The sequence below is a fragment of the Myxine glutinosa genome, chromosome 6, assembly GCF_964187855.1.
Source record: "Myxine glutinosa chromosome 6, kmMyxGlut1.1, whole genome shotgun sequence".
Classification (NCBI taxonomy): Eukaryota; Metazoa; Chordata; class Myxini; order Myxiniformes; family Myxinidae; genus Myxine; species Myxine glutinosa.
In genome coordinates, this window is record NC_136266.1 from 133,684,640 (window position 1) to 133,706,287 (window position 21,648).

At 45.0% G+C, this 21,648-nt stretch overlaps 1 protein-coding gene across 1 annotated transcript in view; it reads left to right on the top strand.

Annotated features, from left to right (window-relative positions):
- GABBR2 (gamma-aminobutyric acid type B receptor subunit 2) overlaps nt 1-21,648 on the top strand; it is a 280,931-nt gene that overhangs the window by 146,575 nt on the left and 112,708 nt on the right. The window contains exon 11 of the mRNA XM_078781075.1: nt 19,137-19,259. Coding sequence (XP_078637201.1) covers nt 19,137-19,259 — 123 coding nt within the window. The remainder of the gene's footprint in view (nt 1-19,136; nt 19,260-21,648) is intronic.

Consider the following 21,648-nt stretch of genomic DNA (forward strand, 5'->3'; position numbering starts at 1 on the left):
TTGTACCAAATAGCAATACGCACAAACATGTGGTGTCAAAAAATTATGTACTGTACAGGTATGCTTATCATTCCCCCACCATTCCTCTAAACGGTCTCACCTGGTCCTGATGAGGTTTAAGCCTAATTATAGCAAGTCCAAATTCTTAACATATGATTGGAATTGAATAGAAATGTTTTTTTTTCTATCCTCTGTTAAACCTGTTTTTACCAGCGACATGTCGCATGTCTACAAGAGCATTGCATGGTTGTTGTTGTTGTTGCTGTTGTTGTTGTTGTTGTGATTATTGTTGGGCTTCGATTTTTTTTTAATGTGCACCGATTGGTAGGACAGCTGCTATACCCCACCCAAACTTGTCGCTTGACTCTACCCACCATGACACCCAGACTAAATAATATGGCCACCATCTTGGTTTGCTGGTGGGTCGTAGACATCAGGCCTGTAGGCTTCTGCTGATTATACACTGCCAAATGTGGGGTGGTCGTTGCATCAGATTTCCATTGGCTTTGCTTGGGTCGAGTGTTACGCATGATGAGGGACCCCGAAAAATGTAATCATATATCGAATAAAAATTATTAATAAGGCTTAATCAAACTTGACATGATGGCACAGGGTGACATGATGGGAGTTGCCGAGTTAATTTTTTACACACACACACACACACACACACACACACACACACACACACACACACACACACACACACACACACACACACACACACACACACGTGCGCACACACACATGCATATACTCACACACACATACATATACATATACCAGATACGCAAACACACGGGTGGATGGATACTTTGAGACCTGGGAGGGCACAGTTCCACCTTCTGAAACCTGCATGTGGAGTTGACAGCAAGCAACACACACTTTGTATGGTGCCCCAACTATCTGGTATATGCTGTCTTTCATTTTGTTACCCGGTTTTGGAAATGTTACCTTTTAAACAATATAAAGGTAAAGAACAAGTTTGGTTGCCATGGCCCACCAAAGGAAAAAAAGAATAATGTTTGCTTTACAGCAACAAAGCTTTATTATTTATTATTTTACCTGCTTAGCCATTACCTCCATGCTTTGAAATATATTTGGTTTAAAAAAAAAGTTTGGTTTTGTAAAAGGATGTTCAAGGTACAAATCAAATTTTGAGAAGGTGACATAAAAATGACTATATAAATAATTATGACTCCAGTTGGATTGTTTTCATGGACAACAAACTGTTGGGGTATGTAAGTTTAATAGCCTGAGTTATTGTCACCTTCGGATGAGTTCGCTTTCAAAAGTCATGTGGTTTTGCTTTTCATAGCTTATGCTAACATTTAAAGTGGATGCCATTTCACTCCAGTGCTCTAACTGTCAAAGGATGTTTCATTCGCTGTGAAATAAAAAGGTTTAATTTTTATTGTGGTGTTGAAGGAGCTGTGCTCCAACGCGAGTCGAAAGAATTGACGCGACCAAAGACGGAATTCGTCCGAGTTGCTTTATTGAAACAAAACAGCTCAGGTATTCTGACAAAGCCCGTTTATCGGGCAGCAATATAGAAACACATTTATGCCCGGGCGTTTGCCCGGGAAAACCGAGACCGGGCATGCCCGGGTCTCAAGGGCGAGTCCTGGAAAGGCGAGTCTGGACATGCCCGGGCGTCCTGGACGCGGCCTGGCAAGTCGAGGCTGGGCGTGCCCGAGCGCTCTGGGCGAGCCCTGGAAAGGCGAGAGCGGGCATGCCCGGACACTCTGGGCGAGCCCTGGAAAGGCGAGTCTGGACATGCCCGGGCGTCCTGGACGCGGCCTGGCAAGTCGAGGCTGGGCGTGCCCGGGCGCTCTGGGCGAGCCCTGGAAAGGCGAGAGCGGGCATGCCCGGGAAAGACGAGACCGGGCGTGCCCGGGAGGTTCGGGCGTGCCCGGGAACAGCGAGTCCGGGCATGCCCAGGAGAGGCGCGTCTGGGCCCGTCCGGACGAGCCCGGCATGGCGATCGCGCCCTGGCCGCGTCCTGGCAGGTGCAAGGCGATTGTGTACATTCAGCGGGAACCGCTCCAGTGTGATGTATTTTAGAGGCACATTCAAAACAAAAAGGTGAAGGCAACGAAGCTTTTTCAAGGTTATCATTATTATCAGAAATCAGTCTGTGTCAGAGATCCACATTGAAAATGAAACAGCAGGACCTCATGGTGAAGCTTTGCACACAGCCATAGTGTTGAGAGCTATCAGGCAACAATAAGCCATCATGTCATGTCACGTCTTGTCTTGTGCACAATGCTCTATACATACAGTCACGTGAAAAAGTAAGTACACCCCATGTAAAGTTTTGACTTTTTCAACATATTTCAACATACAGCTATTTGATCTTCATTTCAACAATATTGACAGATAAAGGTAATATAATATAACAAATATCATGAAACATTTACATTTTGTAGTCCATTGTATAATTTAAATAAACATAAATGCAAATTTCGCTTGTGGAAAAAGTAAGTACACCCTTGGCTCTAATAGGTGGTATTTGCCCCCCTATGGCAGAAACAACCTCAAGTAGGCATTTCTCATAACTGTCCACCAGTCTCTGACATCGACTGGGAGAAATTTTTGCCCACTCCTCCATGCAGAATTCTTTCAGCTGTGCGATGTTTGAGGGGTTTCTTGCATGCACAGCTCGTTTGAAATCCCCTCACAACATCTCGATGGGATTTAGATCCGGGCTTTGACTTGGCCATTCCAGAACCCTCCATTTCTTTCTTTTCAGCCATTCCTTGGTGGATTTACTGGTAAACATACCAGTACTGGTAAACAAGGTCCACCCTCGGTTGAGCTTCAACTTTCGACAGATGGCCTCACATTATCCTCAAGCACCCTCTGGTACAATGAAGAATTCATAGTGGATTCTATGATGGTGAGCTGCCCAGGCCCTGATGCAGCAAAGCTGCCCCAAAACATAATATTTCCACCACCATGCTTTACAGTTGGTATCAGGTTCTTGTGGTCAAATGCTGTCTTTGGTTTTCGCCAAACATATCTTCTGGTACTGTGGCCAAATAGCTCTACCTTTGACTCATCTGTCCAGAGCACATTGTTCCAGAAGTGCTGGTCTTTGCCGAGGTGTTCATTGGCAAACTTTAGTCTTGCCCTGATGTTCTTTCTGGACAGCAAAGGTTTCCTCCTGGCACACCTCCCGTGTAGATCAAATTTGTGCAGCTTCTTTCTAATGGTAGACTCGTGCACTTTGACATCAACAGTGGCAAGATCTACCTGTAGGTCCTGTGATGACATTCTGGGGTTCTTAGAGACTTCTTTCAGCATCTTGCGGTCTGCTCTCGGGCTGACCTTGCTGGGGCGGCCTGGCCTGAACAAGTTGGCAGTTGTTTGGAATCTTCTCCACTTGTAGATGATAATCTGGACAGTCGAATGATTGATTTCAAATTGTTTGGAGATCTATTTAAATGCCTTCCCAGACTCGTAGGCATCTATAACCTTTTTTCTGAAGGCCTCAGAGAGCTCTTTTGATCTAGGCATGGTGACGCCGCAAACTTCAGCAACAAAGAGCAAACGAAACTAAATGTTTGAGGTTTAAATAAGACAGGTTCCTCCAAGATCCTCTCTAACGATGTTGTACTCATTTGCACCTGAGCTGGTGCACCTGATTCTAATTTTAGGTATTTGAAGTAGTGATAAATGTATGGGTGTACTTAATATTTCCACATGCGAAATTTGCATTTATGTTTATTTAAATTATACAATGGACTACAAAATGTAAATGTTTCATGATATTTGTTATATTTTATCACCTTTATCTATCAATATTGTTGAAATGAAGATCAAATAGCTGTATGTTGAAATATGTTGAAAAAGTCAAAACTTTACGTGGGGTGTACTTACTTTTTCACGTGCCTGTATACCTCTAGGCTATCCTGACAACGCAGAAGCCATCACATCAATAAAATACATTAATTATCCAGTGATGTGTATTTCATTAATTAGATTTCAAACGTGTGAGGAATTTGAGAAATATTTTGTCATGTTTAAATGAATCAAGGCGACTAAGAGCTACAATCCCAGTTGTGGGTAATTGCATCACAATGTATATCACATTGCGTTTTGGAGCGGAAAAATGCTGCATCCAATTATGCTAGCCTGTGGCGTGTTGCTCCTTAAAACCTCAAATCAAAGAAATTAATAAAATTTGTAATTGTCCAACAAGACCGATTTAATCGAATGTTTTTAATGTACAACAGGACTTTCAATCCATATTAATGGGGTGGGGTGGGTTTGGTGAGACATTGACTGCAGTGATTTCATTACCTCCACCGAAGGTGGATGGAGGTTATGTTTTCAACCCTGTCTGTTTGTCGTCTGTCTGTTTGTTTGTCTGTGAACAAGATATCTCAAAAAGTTGTGGACGGATTGGGACGAAATTGGGTGTGCCTGTTGGATATGTGACACAGCCAAAATAATGAGATTTGGGTGAAGATTCGGATCCGGATCTGAGATTTTTTTTTGATTCTTCACCATTGAGTGACAGGGCTAAAACCGATATATAGCAGGACATCTCAAAAAGTTGTGGATGGATTCGGACGAAACTTGGTGGACAGGTTGGATGCGTGATAACGACGAAACGATTAGATTTTGGTGAAGATTTGAATCTGGATCCAGATATGTTATCTTTTTAGCAGGCTATGTCAAAAAGTTGTGCACGACTTATGACAAAACGTGTCGGCATGAGTTGGGGAGGTGACAAGAACAAGCCGATTAGCTTTTGGTTCAGATCCGAATCCAGATCCGACTTATCAGTGGGGTACAAAATGCAAACTATTCAGCCTGGCGAGAGGTATGCTCTCCACCGAGTGCCGTTATATTTTGGTTTTGAAGTAGTAGGTGAGAGTCTTGAAAGTATTAGGCTACTACTATCAGTGCTGAACAACGGTTTGTCAGTCCATTAAAGTCAAGGTGAGGAAGAGTAAGAAATGATTCACATTGATCCATTTGGAGGGTGGCGTGCGTGCAGCCTACCACCGAATAATATCCAGAATGAGGTGTTTGCATTATTTTGCACAAACTCCGCCACAGATATGCAAGTTCTTAGATTGTAAAACTGTCTGATCAGTTCTTAGATTATAAAACTGTCTGATCAGTTCTTAGATTGTAAAACTGTCTGATCAGTTTTTAGATTGTAAAACTGTCTGATCAGTTCTTAGATTGTAAAACTGTCTGATCAGTTCTTAGATTGTAAAACTGTCTGATCAGTTCTTAGATTGTAAAACTGTCTGATCAGTTCTTAGATTGTAAAACTGTCTGATCAGTTCTTAGATTGTAAAACTGTCTGATCAGTTCTTAGATTGTAAAACTATCTGATCAGTTCTTAGATTGTAAAACTGTCTGATCAGTTCTTAGATTGTAAAACTGTCTGATCAGTTTTTAGATTGTAAAACGGTCTGATCAGTTCTTAGATTGTAAAACTGTCTGATCAGTTCTTAGATTGTAAAACTGTCTGATCAGTTCTTAGATTGTAAAACTGTCTGATCAGTTTTTAGATTGTAAAACTGTCTGATCAGTTCTTAGATTGTAAAACTGTCTGATCAGTTTTTAGATTGTAAAACTGTCTGATCAGTTCTTAGATTGTAAAACTGTCTGATCAGTTCTTAGATTGTAAAACTGTCTGATCAGTTCTTAGATTGTAAAACTGTCTGATCAGTTCTTAGATTGTAAAACTGTCTGATCAGTTCTTAGATTGTAAAACTGTCTGATCAGTTCTTAGATTGTAAAACTGTCTGATCAGTTCTTAGATTGTAAAACTGTCTGATCAGTTCTTAGATTGTAAAACTGTCTGATCAGTTCTTAGATTGTAAAACTTTCTGATCAGTTTTTAGATTGTAAAACTGTCTGATCAGTTCTTAGATTGTAAAACTGTCCGATCAGTTTTTAGATTGTAAAACTGTCTGATCAGTTCTTAGATTGTAAAACTGTCTGATCAGTTTTTAGATTGTAAAACTGTCTGATCAGTTCTTAGATTGTAAAACTGTCTGATCAGTTCTTAGATTGTAAAACTGTCTGATCAGTTCTTAGATTGTAAAACTTTCTGATCAGTTTTTAGATTGTAAAACGGTCTGATCAGTTCTTAGATTGTAAAACTGTCTGATCAGTTTTTAGATTGTAAAACTGTCTGATCAGTTCTTAGATTGTAAAACTGTCTGATCAGTTTTTAGATTGTAAAACTGTCTGATCAGTTCTTAGATTGTAAAACTGTCTGATCAGTTCTTAGATTGTAAAACTGTCTGATCAGTTTTTAGATTGTAAAACTGTCTGATCAGTTCTTAGATTGTAAAACTTTCTGATCAGTTCTTAGATTGTAAAACTGTCTGATCAGTTCTTAGATTGTAAAACTGTCTGATCAGTTTTTAGATTGTAAAACTGTCTGATCAGTTCTTAGATTGTAAAACTGTCTGATCAGTTCTTAGATTGTAAAACTGTCTGATCAGTTCTTAGATTGTAAAACTGTCTGATCAGTTCTTAGATTGTAAAACTTTCTGATCAGTTCTTAGATTGTAAAACTGTCTGATCAGTTCTTAGATTGTAAAACTGTCTGATCAGTTTTTAGATTGTAAAACTGTCTGATCAGTTCTTAGATTGTAAAACTGTCTGATCAGTTTTTAGATTGTAAAACTGTCTGATCAGTTCTTAGATTGTAAAACTGTCTGATCAGTTCTTAGATTGTAAAACTGTCTGATCAGTTTTTAGATTGTAAAACTGTCTGATCAGTTTTTAGATTGTAAAACTGTCTGATCAGTTCTTAGATTGTAAAACTGTCTGATCAGTTTTTAGATTGTAAAACTGTCTGATCAGTTCTTAGATTGTAAAACTGTCTGATCAGTTCTTAGATTGTAAAACTGTCTGATCAGTTCTTTGATTGTAAAACTGTCTGATCAGTTCTTAGATTGTAAAATTGTCTGATCAGTTTTTGGATTGTAAAACTGTCTGATCAGTTCTTCGATTGTAAAACTGTCTGATCAGTTTTTAGATTGTAAAACTTTCTGATCAGTTCTTAGATTGTAAAACTGTCTGATCAGTTCTTAGATTGTAAAACTGTCTGATCAGTTCTTAGATTGTAAAACTGTCTGATCAGTTCTTAGATTGTGAAACTGTCTGATCAGTTCTTAGATTGTAAAACTGTCTGATCAGTTCTTAGATTGTAAAACTGTCTGATCAGTTCTTAGATTGTAAAACTGTCTGATCAGTTCTTAGATTGTAAAACTGTCTGATCAGTTCTTAGATTGTAAAACTTTCTGATCAGTTCTTAGATTGTAAAACTGTCTGATCAGTTCTTAGATTGTAAAACTGTCTGATCAGTTCTTAGATTGTAAAAGTGTCTGATCAGTTCTTAGATTGTAAAACTGTCTGATCAGTTCTTAGATTGTAAAACTGTCTGATCAGTTCTTAGATTGTAAAACTGTCTGCTCAATTCTTAGATTGTAAAAGTGTCTGCTCAATTCTTAGATTGTAAACGTGTCTGTTCAGTTCTTAGATTGTAAAACTGTCTGATCAGTTCTTAGATTGTAAAACTGTCTGATCAGTTCTTAGATTGTAAAACTGTCTGATCAGTTCTTAGATTGTAAAACTTTCTGATCAGTTCTTAGATTGTAAAACTGTCTGATCAGTTCTTAGATTGTAAAACTGTCTGATCAGTTCTTAGATTGTAAAACTGTCTGATCAGTTCTTAGATTGTAAAACTGTCTGATCAGTTCTTAGATTGTAAAACTGTCTGATCAGTTCTTAGATTGTAAAACTTTCTGATCAGTTCTTAGATTGTAAAACTGTCTGATCAGTTCTTAGATTGTAAAAGTGTCTGATCAGTTCTTAGATTGTAAAAGTGTCTGATCAGTTCTTAGATTGTAAAACTGTCTGATCAGTTCTTTGATTGTAAAACTTTCTGATCAGTTCTTCGATTGTAAAACTGTCTGATTAGTTCTTAGATTGTAAAACTGTCTGATCAGTTCTTAGATTGTAAAACTGTCTGATCAGTTCTTAGATTGTAAAACTGTCTGATCAGTTCTTAGATTGTAAAACTGTCTGATCAGTTCTTAGATTGTAAAACGGTCTGATCAGTTCTTAGATTGTAAAACTGTCTGATCAGTTCTTAGATTGTAAAACTGTCTGATCAGTTCTTAGATTGTAAAACTGTCTGATCAGTTCTTCGATTGTAAAACTGTCTGATCAGTTCTTCGATTGTAAAACGGTCTGATCAGTTCTTAGATTGTATTACTGTCTGATCAGTTCTTAGATTGTAAAACTGTCTGATCAGTTCTTAGATTGTAAAACTGTCTGATCAGTTCTTAGATTGTAAAACTGTCTGATCAGTTCTTAGATTGTAAAACTGTCTGCTCAATTCTTAGATTGTAAAAGTGTCTGATCAGTTCTTAGATTGTAAAAGTGTCTGATCAGTTCTTAGATTGTAAAACTGTCTGATCAGTTCTTAGATTGTAAAAGTGTCTGATCAGTTCTTAGATTGTAAAACTGTCTGATCAGTTCTTAGATTGTAAAACTGTCTGATCAGTTCTTCGATTGTAAAACTGTCTGTTCAGTTCTTAGATTGTAAAACTGTCTGATCAGTTCTTAGATTGTATTACTGTCTGATCAGTTCTTAGATTGTAAAAGTGTCTGATCAGTTCTTATATTGTATTACTGTCTGATCAATTCTTAGATTGTAAAAGTGTCTGATCAGTTCTTAGATTGTAAAACTGTCTGATCAGTTCTTAGATTGTAAAAGTGTCTGATCAGTTCTTAGATTGTAAAAGTGTCTGATCAGTTCTTAGATTGTAAAAGTGTCTGATCAGTTCTTAGATTGTAAAAGTGTCTGATCAGTTCTTAGATTGTAAAACTGTCTGATCAGTTCTTAGATTGTAAAACTGTCTGATCAGTTCTTAGATTGTAAAACTGTCTGATCAGTTCTTAGATTGTAAAACTGTCTGATCAGTTCTTAGATTGTAAAACTGTCTGATCAGTTCTTAGATTGTAAAACTGTCTGATCAGTTCTTAGATTGTAAAACTGTCTGATCAGTTCTTAGATTGTAAAACTGTCTGATCAGTTCTTAGATTGTAAAACTGTCTGATCAGTTCTTAGATTGTAAAACTGTCTGATCAGTTCTTAGATTGTAAAACTGTCTGATCAGTTCTTAGATTGTAAAACTGTCTGATCAGTTCTTAGATTGTAAAACTGTCTGATCAGTTCTTAGATTGTAAAACTGTCTGATCAGTTCTTAGATTGTAAAACTGTCTGATCAGTTCTTAGATTGTAAAACTGTCTGATCGCCCACACATCGCCAGAAACATTGCCAGCATTTGCTCAAAATCCAAAAAAAGACGAAATGTTTTGTTCGTTGAACTTTTTTGAATACCCCATGTCAAACTGTAAATACTCCAATACAAGTCAACGTTATTGATAGCCATATCCCATAAGTTCTATAATAATCAGTGCGATCCTTTCAAAGTTATTTCACTGATATTCATTCAGGAACTCTGGCGTTAAATTGGTTTCCAAAATGGCAGCGTCAGCAGCTTTGGATTGGCAAACGATGTCATCTTGACATTCTCTTAAATCTTAGAACACAGTAATATTCGAGCCACTGCCGGATTCTGGCTCTACATGTTTGACCGATTCATAACAAAACAGATTTCACAACTATATTGCACCTGATTCTGAAACATTTTAACAAAATTTTATGATGCTTTAACTTTTATCCGAATTGTTATCCATCTGGCAGGATTTGCTGTTCATTTTCGTCCCCAATTAAAACTTTTATAAAACGGACGTGGAACATCTGCACCTTTATGTGAGAATTTAAAAATATTATTTCACAACATACGTATATTTCCTTCATTAGGCTTAATCGTCCACTCCGATGTTTCAGTAAATATCCAAGCACAGTGAGAAAATCATTTCCATGTTATGTTTCCAAAGACACAAATCACTTAAATTTAACACTTACTTGTAGAAAATAAATCTGACATGGTCATCAATCTGGATCTGCAAAAATACATTTCCAAGTGATAATTTCATAAAGGTTATCTTTGTACATATTGAATTTCCAGATTTGTCCGATACCTGTAGTATGGCATTTTTAACAGGCGCAATGATTACCTCCCTCTCGTGTGGCTGATTGAGGAAGTTTTTTTGGTCTCAAGTCTTTCACGAACAGCTGTCCAGGCTTGACGTTCGACTGAATTTGGACAATAATTTGTAATTTGTTCAGGGTGCAGGCAGTAAGTGTCATTTTACAAAAGACTGTGGGATTGAGTGCTGGCAGACCGGTTTAACCTCCTTCCAGTGTACGGTACACACTGATGCCTCGTCCTGCATGCAAAACGCTATTGTGACAACTGGACAGCACAAGGCCGAGTGTGCAACCCATTTAGCTATCCTAACAGCAATATATATATATATATATATATATATATATATATATATATATATATATATATATATATATATATATATATATTGAAGGAGCTCGGGCTCCCACGTCGATCGGAAGAATGGACGCGACAAAAAGCTGGAATTCGTCCGAGTTGCTTTATTCAAACAAAACACTCAGGTACTCTGAAAAGCCCGTTTATCGGGCAGCAATATATATACACACATTATCCCGGAGCGTTTGCCCAGGAAAGGCGAGAGGGGGCGTGGCCGAGCGTCCTGGCTGCGGCCTGGCAAGTTGAGGGCGAGCATGCCTGGGCATGCCCGGGCGTCCCGACCGAGGCCTGGCAAGTTGAGCGCGGGCCTGCCCGGGCGTCCTGGACGAGCCCGGCATGGTGATCGCTCCGCGTCCTTGATAGGTGCAAGGCGATTGTGAAAACCCAGCGGTAGCCGCTGCACACGTCCCCCCAGAATCGACTTGCACCGGCAGGGTCAATTTGAGGTGGGGCCTGATGACCCGGCTGAAGCGACCCCTGGCGGGTCGTGGGGGGGGGGGGGGGGGTCCGGTGTGGTGGTGGGCGGTCGAGTGGGGGGCACCGTGGACGGGGGGCGGCCTCGCCGCGGCGGAAGGGCCACCCGTGGTGGTTGGTCGACGTCCACGTGCGCCGGCTTGAGGCGGTCCACCGCAATCCGGTCCGACCTGCCGCCGATGTCGATGACGAACGACTTGTCGTCCCGTCGCAGGACCCGGAAGGGCCCGTCGTACGGCGGCCGGAGTGGCCCCCGATGTGCGTCGTGATGCACAAAAACATACTCCGCTGTGCGAAGTGCTGGGGGGACGTAGGACTGGGGGTCACCGTGGTGGGATGTTGGCACGGGGGCAAACCGTCGGGCGGCCTCCTGGAGGTCCGAGCGCTGGTGAGCTGCGGACCAGGGACTGGTAGCGTCGGGCACGAATTCGCCCGGGACGCGTAGCGCCTGGCCGTAGACAAGCTCGGCGGTGGATGCCTGGAGGTCCTCCTTGGGGGCCGTGCGGAGGCCCAAAAGGACCCACGGCAGCCGGTCGGCCCAACCGCCGTCTTGAAGGCCGGCCATGAGCGCGGCCTTCATGGAGCGGTGGAATCGCTCGCACAACCCATTTGCTTGGGGGTGGTAGGCCGTAGTACGGTGGAGCTTGACCCCCAGGTTGCGGGCGACCACGCCCCACAGCTCGGAGGTGAACTGTGGTCCGCGGTCTGACGAGATGTCCGCCGGTGCGCCGAAGCGGGCGACCCAGGTGGCGATGAAAGCCTGCGCCACGTCGGCGGTGGTGGTGGAGACGAGGGGAACGGCCTCCGGCCACCTGGTGGTCCTGTCCACCATGGTGAGCAGGTGTGTGAACCCCCGTGACGGGGGGAGGGGGCCCACCAGATCCACGTTGACGTGGTCGAAACGTCGTTCGGGCACGGTGAAAGGTGCCAGCGGGGCCTGGGTGTGTCGGTGGACCTTGGCCCGTTGGCAGGCTGTGCAGGTGCTGGTCCACTCGCGGACGTCCCGACGAAGGCCGTGCCAGACGAATCGCGCCGACACCAGCTTCTGGGAAGCTTTCCGGCCCGGGTGGGAAAGGCCGTGGAGGGAGGCGAAGATGCGGCGTTGCCAGGTGACGGGCACGATGGGGCGAGGCTGGCCTTGGGAGACGTCGCAGAGCAGGACAGTGTCCGCGAAGGGGATGTCGGCCAGGCGGAGGCCCGTGTCCGCCGCCCGGAGGGCTTGCACCGTGGTGTCGGTGGTTTGGTCCGCCGCCATAAGCGCGAAGTCCACGCCCAGGTGGACCGCGTTCGCGCTGGCCCGGGAAAGACAGTCGGCCACGGCGTTGTTTTTGCCGGCGACGTGCCGGATGTCCGTGGTAAACTCCGACACGGCGGAGAGGTGGCGCTGTTGGCGGGCCGACCACGGCTCCATGACCTTGGCCATTGCGTAAACCAACGGCTTGTGGTCGACGAACGCCATGAAAGGTCGGCCCTCCAGGAGGTGGCGGAAATGGCGGACGGCCAGGTGTAGACCGAGGAGCTCACGGTCAAACGTGCTGTATTTGAGCTCGTTCGGCCGGAGCTGCCGGCTGAAAAAAGCGAGTGGCTGCCAAACCCCGTTCACCCATTGCTCATGTACGGCGCCCACCGCGTAGTCGGAGGCATCCGTGGTGAGGGCGATGGGAGCGTTGAGCACCGGGTGAGCGAGCAGTGTTGCATCGGCGAGGGCCCGCTTTGAGCTTTGGAAGGCCGCGTCCATTGCTGCGGACCAGGCGATGTCGTGCTTGGCCGGCTGGCCCCGGAGGGCTTCGTAGAGGGGCCGCATGAGTTGAGCAGCGCGGGGCACGAAGCGGTGATAAAAATTCACCATTCCCAGGAATTCCTGCAGGGCCTTTATGGTGCGGGGACGCGGGAATGTGGTGATGGCCTCGACCTTGGTTGGCAGCGGCACGGCCCCGTTCTTGGTGATGTGGTGGCCCAAAAAATCAACGGCCGTCGTGCCGAAGTGGCATTTGGCCGGGTTGACGATGAGGCCGTGCTCGCTGAGGCGCCCGAACAGTGTTTGGAGGTGGAGGAGGTGCTCGGCCCGGGACGTGCTGGCGACGAGGATGTCGTCCAGGTAAACGAAAAGGAACGGCAGGTCACGCAGCACGCCGTCCATCAAGCGCTGGAACGCCTGAGCCGCGTTCTTGAGACCAAACGGCATTCATAAGAATTCGAATAAGCCGAACGGCGTGATGACTGCCGTTTTAGGGACGTCGGCCGCCCTGACAGGTACCTGGTGATATCCCCGTATGAGATGAATTTTCGAAAAAATGACCCGTCCCACCAGACGGGCGGAGAAGTCTTGGATGTGCGGGATCGGATACCTGTCGGGGGTGGTAGCGTCGTTAAGGTGGCGGTAGTCGCCACATGGGCGCCAGCCACCCCCTGGCTTTGGGACGATGTGTAGTGGCGAAGCCCACGCGCTATCGGAGCGCCGCACGATGCCGAGGTGTTCTAAAGCGTCGAACTCGGCTTTGGCCACGGCGAGCTTGCCTGGGTCGAGGCGGCGGGCTCTGGCGTAGACCGGCGGGCCCGTGGTTGGTATGTGGTGCTCGATCCCATGTCGTACTGCGACGGCCGAAAACGTCGGCCGCGTGAGGGCCGGGAACTCCGTGAGCAGGCGAGCAAACTCGTTCGCCGCCAGGAGGGCGCATGCCAGCTCGGTCGGCGCGGAGCTGCTCAATGTGCATACCAGGGAGCTGAAGGTTTCGGCGTTGATTAAACGACGCCGTTGGACGTCCACCAGCAGTCCGTGTGCGCAGAGGAAGTCGGCGCCTGGCAGAGCCATGGGCACGTTTGCGGTTACAAACGTCCAAGCAAAGAGTTGGCCGCCGAAGCAGAGGGTGACGTTGCGCGGGCCCAAGGTGCGGATGGCCGATCCGTTGGCCGCAACCAAGGAGGGGCCGCAAACCGCGGACTGCCTGTCCTGGTCAGAGGCGGGTATGACGCTCAGTTGGGCACCGGTGTCGCACAGGAAGCGCCGTCTGGACGCTTTATCCATGATGAACAGTAAGTTGCCCGTGTGGCCGGCGCTCATGGCTGGTAATGAACGCCGGCCTGGCCGTTTCCCGGCCTGCCAAAGGTGCACGGGGGTCGGCATGTCCGGGCCTTCTGTCCGAACCTGGCATGATAGTAACACCACGCTTGGTCAGGTGGAGGCCCCGGTCGTCGTGCTGGACGTGGTCGGCTCGGTGTAGCGGCCGCCAATTGCATCGGCAGTTTGGTCGTCGACCGTGCCGGGTGCTCGGGCGCCATGGGTGTTGCGTCGGACGGCGGTGGGCCCCAGGTCGCTGCTGTGATGCGCTGGCCTGCGGCGGAGATCTTGTCGGCTTCCCTGGCAAGGGCACGGGGATCCGTGATCGTCGTGCTTGCCAGGGCGAGGCGTACCGGGCTAGGCAGCTGATGGAGGAACAGCTCCCGGAACAGGAATGCCGGAGAGTGCTCGCCGAGCAGCGAAAGCATGTAGTCCATTCGCTCGGAAGGGCGCATGTCGCCGAGCTCGGGCAGGTCGAGCAGGCGCCGTGCGCGTTCCGCCGATGGGAGGGCGAAAGCGTCGAGGAGGAGCTTTTTAATCGCGCCGTATTTGTCAGCGGCTGGCGGGCTCTCGAGGAGGCTCAGGGCGCGGGCCGCGGTGGCTGAACCGAGCGCTGCTACCACATGGTGGAAGCGGGTGTCGTCGGCCGTGATGCCTCGCAGGGTGAACAGGGAGTCCGCCTGTGCGAACCAAACCGCCGCGTGAGCCTCCCAGAAGGGAGGCAGTTTAAGGGCCACTGCCGTGTCCATGTCAGTAGGTCACCAATGAAGGAGCTCGGGCTCCCACGTCGATCGGAAGAATGGACGTGACAAAAAGCTGGAATTCGTCCGAGTTGCTTTATTCAAACAAAACACTCAGGTACTCTGAAAAGCCCGTTTATCGGGCAGCAATATATATACACACATTATCCCGGAGCGTTTGCCCAGGAAAGGCGAGAGGAGGCGTGGCCGAGCGTCCTGGCTGCGGCCTGGCAATTTGAGGGCGAGCCTGCCCGGGCATGCCCGGGCGTCCCGACCGAGGCCTGGCAAGTTGAGCGCGGGCCTGCCCGGGCGTCCTGGACAAGCCCGGCATGGTGATCGCTCCGCGTCCTTGATAGGTGCAAGGCGATTGTGAAAACCCAGCGGTAGCCGCTACTATATATATATATATATATATATATATATATATATATATATATATATATATATATATATATATATATATATATATATATATATATATATATATATATATATATATATATATATATATATATATATATATATATATATATATATATATATATATATATATATATATATATATATATATATATACATACATACATACATACATACATACATATATATATATATATATATATATATATATATATATATATATATATATATATATATATATTGTAACGAATTTGAGAAGTGTAACGGTTTTGAGAAGTGTAACAATTTTGGAGAAAGTGTAACGAATGTGAAAAGTATGGTTTTGTTGTGTGTAACACCCTCGTAATGTAAATAATGGTCGCAGCCGTCCTCCTAGTTAATTCCATGAAACTTACACACAGGCCACGATATATCTTTTTTAATAGTTTATTTCCTTATTCTATGTAGGCTAAATATGTGTTTCCCACTAGATTGACTCTGCATTGCATCAAACGAAATAAAGCGTAGGCCCCTCCGATGATCCATGGCAGCTCAAGTGCCAGGGATTCCCCCACTTGAGCTTTCACAGCAAACGTTTATTGCAGTACTGAACTGCTGTGCAACGTGACGGCGCAGTACCTGCAGCTGCTGACCGGTTTTCGCCATTTGCGGCCATTACGAACAAGGGGAGTGGCTAGAGAAGACGGGTCGCCCCCCTCGTCATAGGGGGGAGGAGTAAGTCGGCCCCGCTCATCCAACCCAGAACAAGGGGTTTGGCTAAGAGAGGGCGGAGCGGGAACCCCCGAGAAAGTGCGCGAAGGTTCGGTGAGAAAACCAATATAAGTCGCCGCGGGACGCACTCCGCTAGCTTGCTCTTGCTCCTCTTGCCCGTGCTCTTGCTCTGACCCCGTCATCTTGCTTGCTGTCCCTCGTTGTTGCTGGGGAGAAGGAAGACGCCTGAACGAGCAGGTGTGTGCGAGCCATCGTGCGACCAGCTGCGCTGCAGCTAAGGGGGCAGCTAAGGGGCCGCAGGCCACGAAAAGGACGCGCCAGGCAGCAATCCACGCTGGACCCTCCATTGCCTCCCAAAAACAACCATCCATCCTCAAGCCATACCTGCCTGCAATACCCCCCGTGTAAGTGTGAACGTCGTCTGTCCTAATCGTTGTCCTGGGGTTAAGTAAATTGACTAGTATAAGCTAACGATGCACTGTGTGACTGCTTCTTCCATCCATTGTTGTAAATAACTTTGATCGCTCCTTCTTTTTGTTTGTGTGTATAATAAATCCTGTTACTCCTCCGTACTCTGTCTTCTTCTCTCTTCCTTCTCTTTCGGTCGCTTTAGAGGTTTCCAAATTGAATATCTGTGGTGCGATCTGGTCAACGTTGGGGGAGTCGGGCCAATCGGGGATCCTGTAACGGTCGCGGTGGACCATCCGCTCGGCCCAAAGTAACATCTAAACCGCGTCCGTAACAATATATATATATATATATATATATATATATATATATATATATATATATATATATATATATATATATGTATGTATGTATATACTGTATTTATACAGTGCCTTCTGTTACGAATTCCGGGTTTATGGGGGTTACAATTCAGGTCATTTCTTATTAATGTTTTTTCTATTAAAGGTTGTTGTGATTAAAGGGTCAGGAGCCCTTCTGGGAAAAACGAGACCGGAAACGGGATCGTGAAGAAGAGGAGGAGGAGAAGAAAGGGCGGCCATCTTAAGCTTCGAGAGCTCCGACGCGAGCGGAGGCGATCGTTACCTACTTTGGAACGGAGTTGGAAAAGCCCGTCTGGTGAGAGGAGTTACCTGTGTGGGGTGATTGATTGCCGGTTACGTGTCAAGGTGCCGTGTGGTCCTGGAAGGAACCAAGCGCCCGGCGCTGTTCGCCTCGATGCCTACGAGGGCGTGTACGGGTCGCACCTTGGGCCTGGCGCGCGAAAGAGATTGAAAGGAGACGGTTGAGAGTTGAGACTGCAGCTCGAGACCGAGCCGCCGAACGTGAAGGACAAGGGAACCGTGCCTCTGTGAACCGAAGTCTGCGCGTCAGGAGAGTGCCGGAATACTGCGGAACCTGCGAAGTCGGGTAGCCTCACTGAGGTTGTCGAGGAACCTCACTGAGGTTGTCGAGTATCCTCACTCCCAGCCCCGGATTGGAATCGGACATAGATTCCCCGATCGCTGGATCGACTCGACGTCACCTGGGAGGCGTGCAGGAATCGGACATTGCTTCCCCGATCGCTGGATCGACTCGACGTCACCTGGGAGGCGTGCAGAGACATTGGGGGCAAGGGCCGTGAGTGTTGCCAACACTGTTGTGGGTTAAGGTGGCGCCACCTATACTATAGATAAGGATTGTATTGAAGTGCTGTAAACGCATTGTGATTCCTGTGCGTGATTTGGGAATATATTGGGGTTTGTTCGTAACCCTTGGTGTGGACTCGTTATTGATTGACTTATTTTCACCCAAGGACCATACATCTTTCTGCCGGGGCTCCCCTCGAGGTTGACCCCGTAACACTTCAGAAAGTATTCACACTCCTTGACCTTTTTCACATTTTGTTGTGTTACAGCCTGAATTTAAAATGATTTGAATTTAGATTATTTTGTCACTGATCTGCACATAATACCCCATAATGTCAAAGTACCTCCTCTCCCCACCCTCACAATTCCCCTCTACCAATAGAGGACATAATTATTCAACCACAGCTTCAATCAGTGCACAAAATTGAGGATCTGTTAGTTGTTGAGGCTGGGATTCGTGACTGCCATGTGGATGGAAACTTGGATGCTTTTGGGAAAAGTAATGAAGTCTTAGAACCATAATTGGTGGAACTCCTCGGGTCTGATTGGTGTAGCCCCTGTGGATAGAACCACAGGCCATAACGGTCTCCACCCAAGGACCAATTGTCCAAGTGTTGGGTATATGCTTGGCCCTAACAGGATGCTCTCTCTCTCTCTGTCTCTCTCTGTCTTTGTATCTGTCTCTCTCTGTCTCTGTCTCGAGGGCACGCTCGCTGGTGCTCTCTGGCCATATCTCCCACCCTTTGCTCTCTCTCTCGCTCTCGCTCTCTCGCTCTCGCTCTCTCGCTCTCGCTCTCTCTCTCGTGCTCTCTCGCCATATCTCCCACCCTTTGCTCTCTGGCTCCCACTCTTATCTTGGCGGTATAGATGAGGAAGCACTGTGCATGTTCGTCTTGAGCTTCATTCCCCCAAGTTCTCCAACTTTTTGCCCTTGGTGTGCTCCAGCTGTGTGCCCCCTTGTCTGCACCAGCTGTGTGCTCTCCTCCACATGCCTTCCCCACTGTGCTTTCTCATTTTTGTTTGAGTGTTTGATATCTGGAGACAATTGTGGGGCGGGGGGGAAGTAGGTTTTGTCTTTCAGTTTTGTGTTTCGGAAACTGTTTGTACCATCATGTCTTTTGAATTTTTTTTGTCTTTAAATTTTTTGTTTTTCTTTTAAGGTACGGCTTGTTTCGTCGCCATTTTGCTGGGTTAGGTTTATTGTAATCTTGTTTTATAACCGGCTGAGGAAAACTGTAGGTCCTGAACTATAGGTCATGGAAAAATGTGTGTGAATGGTTTTGAAATATAAACTCTGATGATGACTCACTGTTCCATTGACACCGTTGCTCCATTATAGTTAATACAGTTACATATTATTCATACTGAGGTCAAGATATGCACTGAGTCTTGACAGAGCACCAAGGTGTTCACAACAAGTTGTGACTGTTTGTGACCGACATCCAACCCATGACATTGAATACATTGTACATTCCCTTAGTACTTTCATTTTCTCGATTTTAATTTTCCTCATTTTACCCCTCCAAATTTATTTTACTTATTTTGTATGTTGATGCCCTGTTTGTTTTAACAATCTGTTGTGCTTTCAAACTCTCACATAACAAAAATGCAAACCTTATTGGTTAGAAGTTTGTAACTTTCATGTACCTGAGACAAGAATTTTAATTCTTCCGACAGATCATTAAGGACCAGAAGCTGGTTGGGATTGTGGGAGCCATGCTGCTTATCGATTTGGTTATCCTGATCTTCTGGCAGGTCCTGGACCCACTCAAATTCAAGGAGGAGGAATACCCATTGGAGGTAAATTTGAGAGCTGCATACGGTCAAACATTCTGCGGATTTATAGGTGGAAATGAAAAAATAGATTAAGTTTAAGTTCTAAAAATGATTTGAGGCCATAATTATGAAAACATGTTTGTGTCCACAATGCTTTGTGCCGATAGCTTGGACTTTAGTTTTATATTATGAGAAATGGCCAGTGAATGTCTATATAATGAAGGTAAAGGATGTTGTACGTATGTCTGTTCTATGCTTAATTTGCTCCTCCAAGAGGATTTGACCTTGGAAGCTGAAACTTTCAGGGATTAATGAGGACAGCCTGAAGTTGTGCTTGTGCAAGTTTCGTTTGATTCCATCAAGTTTGGGGGAGGGGGGGGGGGGGGGAATTCTCCCATCTTGGCATTTTCTTCCTTTTGGGAAGGGTGGGAGAGGGGGTGCAGGTTGAATTATCCGAGCTGTTTATAACCACGATATAGTACATGTGCACATAAGCACATATACTATATCGTGGTATCGTGGTAACGTGGTAATATATTTTTTTATTTTGGGAGAGATCAATGTAGTTGCCTATACACCGCCCAAATAAAGGGATGTGTCAGAAGAACATGTTCCACGCTCCGCACATGATTTAGATTTCTCGTGTGTTTAGAGATGCATTAATTATGTCAAACAAAATGCAATTTATGTTGAGTATTGGCTCAGAGGGCATGGGTAATAGAAGAATTTTGGGATGGTATTTTTAAGTTGAGGTAATAATATTTGTTTTAAGGTAATGATAATGATGATATAGGACCACAGCAATTTAAGATGACAATATCAGATGGGACATTCAAAATGTTATATGAATGTGATACTCATAAAATCCAAGATTGCCAATTTTCACCCAATTGACTTAAAATTTTAAGAATTTGCATATTGGGTCACTAAATTGGCTCATCAATCAAATGCTAGAAGCTGATTGTTTTTTCTTTAGATCAAATGCTCAAAGGTCAAGGCTGCATTAAAATAATTATCAATTTTTATTTTGTATGTATTCTTCAAACTGTTTTCGTTATGTTGAGAATATGGAAGAAAAAGAAGACGTCTGAAAAAAAAAAAAGATTGTCATGGATGGGCTTTGCATTTTCAGATGCTTTCTAGTTGTGCCTTGTTATTGTTTGGTGGCAGGCACACCCCCAAAACTGGCATCCAGGGCCCCCTAAGCTCGGTGCCCCACCTGCCTGTAAATCATATATATATACAGTCACGTGAAAAAGTAAGTACACCCCATGTAAAGTTTTGACTTTTTCAACATATTTCAACACACAGCTATTTGATCTTCATTTCAACAATATTGATAGATAAAGGTGATATAATATAACAAATATCATGAAACATTTACATTTTGTAGTCCATTGTATAATTTAAATAAACATAAATGCAAATTTCGCATGTGGAAAAATTAAGTACACCCCTACATTTATCACTACTTCAAATACGTAAAACTAGAATCAGGTGCACCAGCTCAGGTGCAAATGATTAGAACATCGTTAGAGTAGATCTTGGAGGAACCTGTCTTATTTAAACCTCAGACATTTAGTTTGGTTTGCTCTTTGTTGTTGGCGTCAAGTGTGCGGCGTCACCATGCCTCGATCAAAAGAGCTCTCTGAGGCCTTCAGAAAGAAGGTTATAGATACCTACGAGTCTGGGAAGGGATATAAAAAGATCTACAAACAATTTTAAATCAATTATTCGACTGTCCGGAAGATCATCTACAAGTGGAGAAGATTCCAAACAACTGCCAACTTGTTCAGGCCAGGCCGCCCCAGCAGGTTCAGCCCGAGAGCAGACCGCAAGATGCTGAAAGAGGTCTCTGAGAATCCCCAGAATGTCATCACGGGACCTACAGGTAGCTCTGGCCACTGTTGATGTCAAAGTGCATGAGTCTACCATTAGAAAGAGGCTGCACAAATTTGATCTACATGGGAGGTGTGCCAGGAGGAAACCTTTGCTGTCCAGAAAGAACATCAGGGCAAGACTAAAGTTTGCCAATGAACACCGAGGCAAAGACCAGCACTTCTGGAACAATGTGCTCTGGACAGATGAGTCAAAGGTAGAGCTATTTGGCCACAGTACCAGTACCAGAAGACATGTTTGGCGAAAACCAAAGACAGCATTTGACCACAACAACCTGATACCAACTGTAAAGCATGGTGGTGGAAATATTATGGTTTGGGGCAGCTTTGCTGCATCAGGGCCTGGGCAGATCACTATCATAGAATCCACTATTAATTCTTCATTGTACCAGAGGGTGCTTGAGGATAATGTGAGGCCATCTTTCGGAAAGTTGAAGCTCAACCGAAGGTGGACCTTGCAGCATGCTAAACATACCAGTAAATCCACCAAGGAATGGCTGAAAAGAAAGAAATGG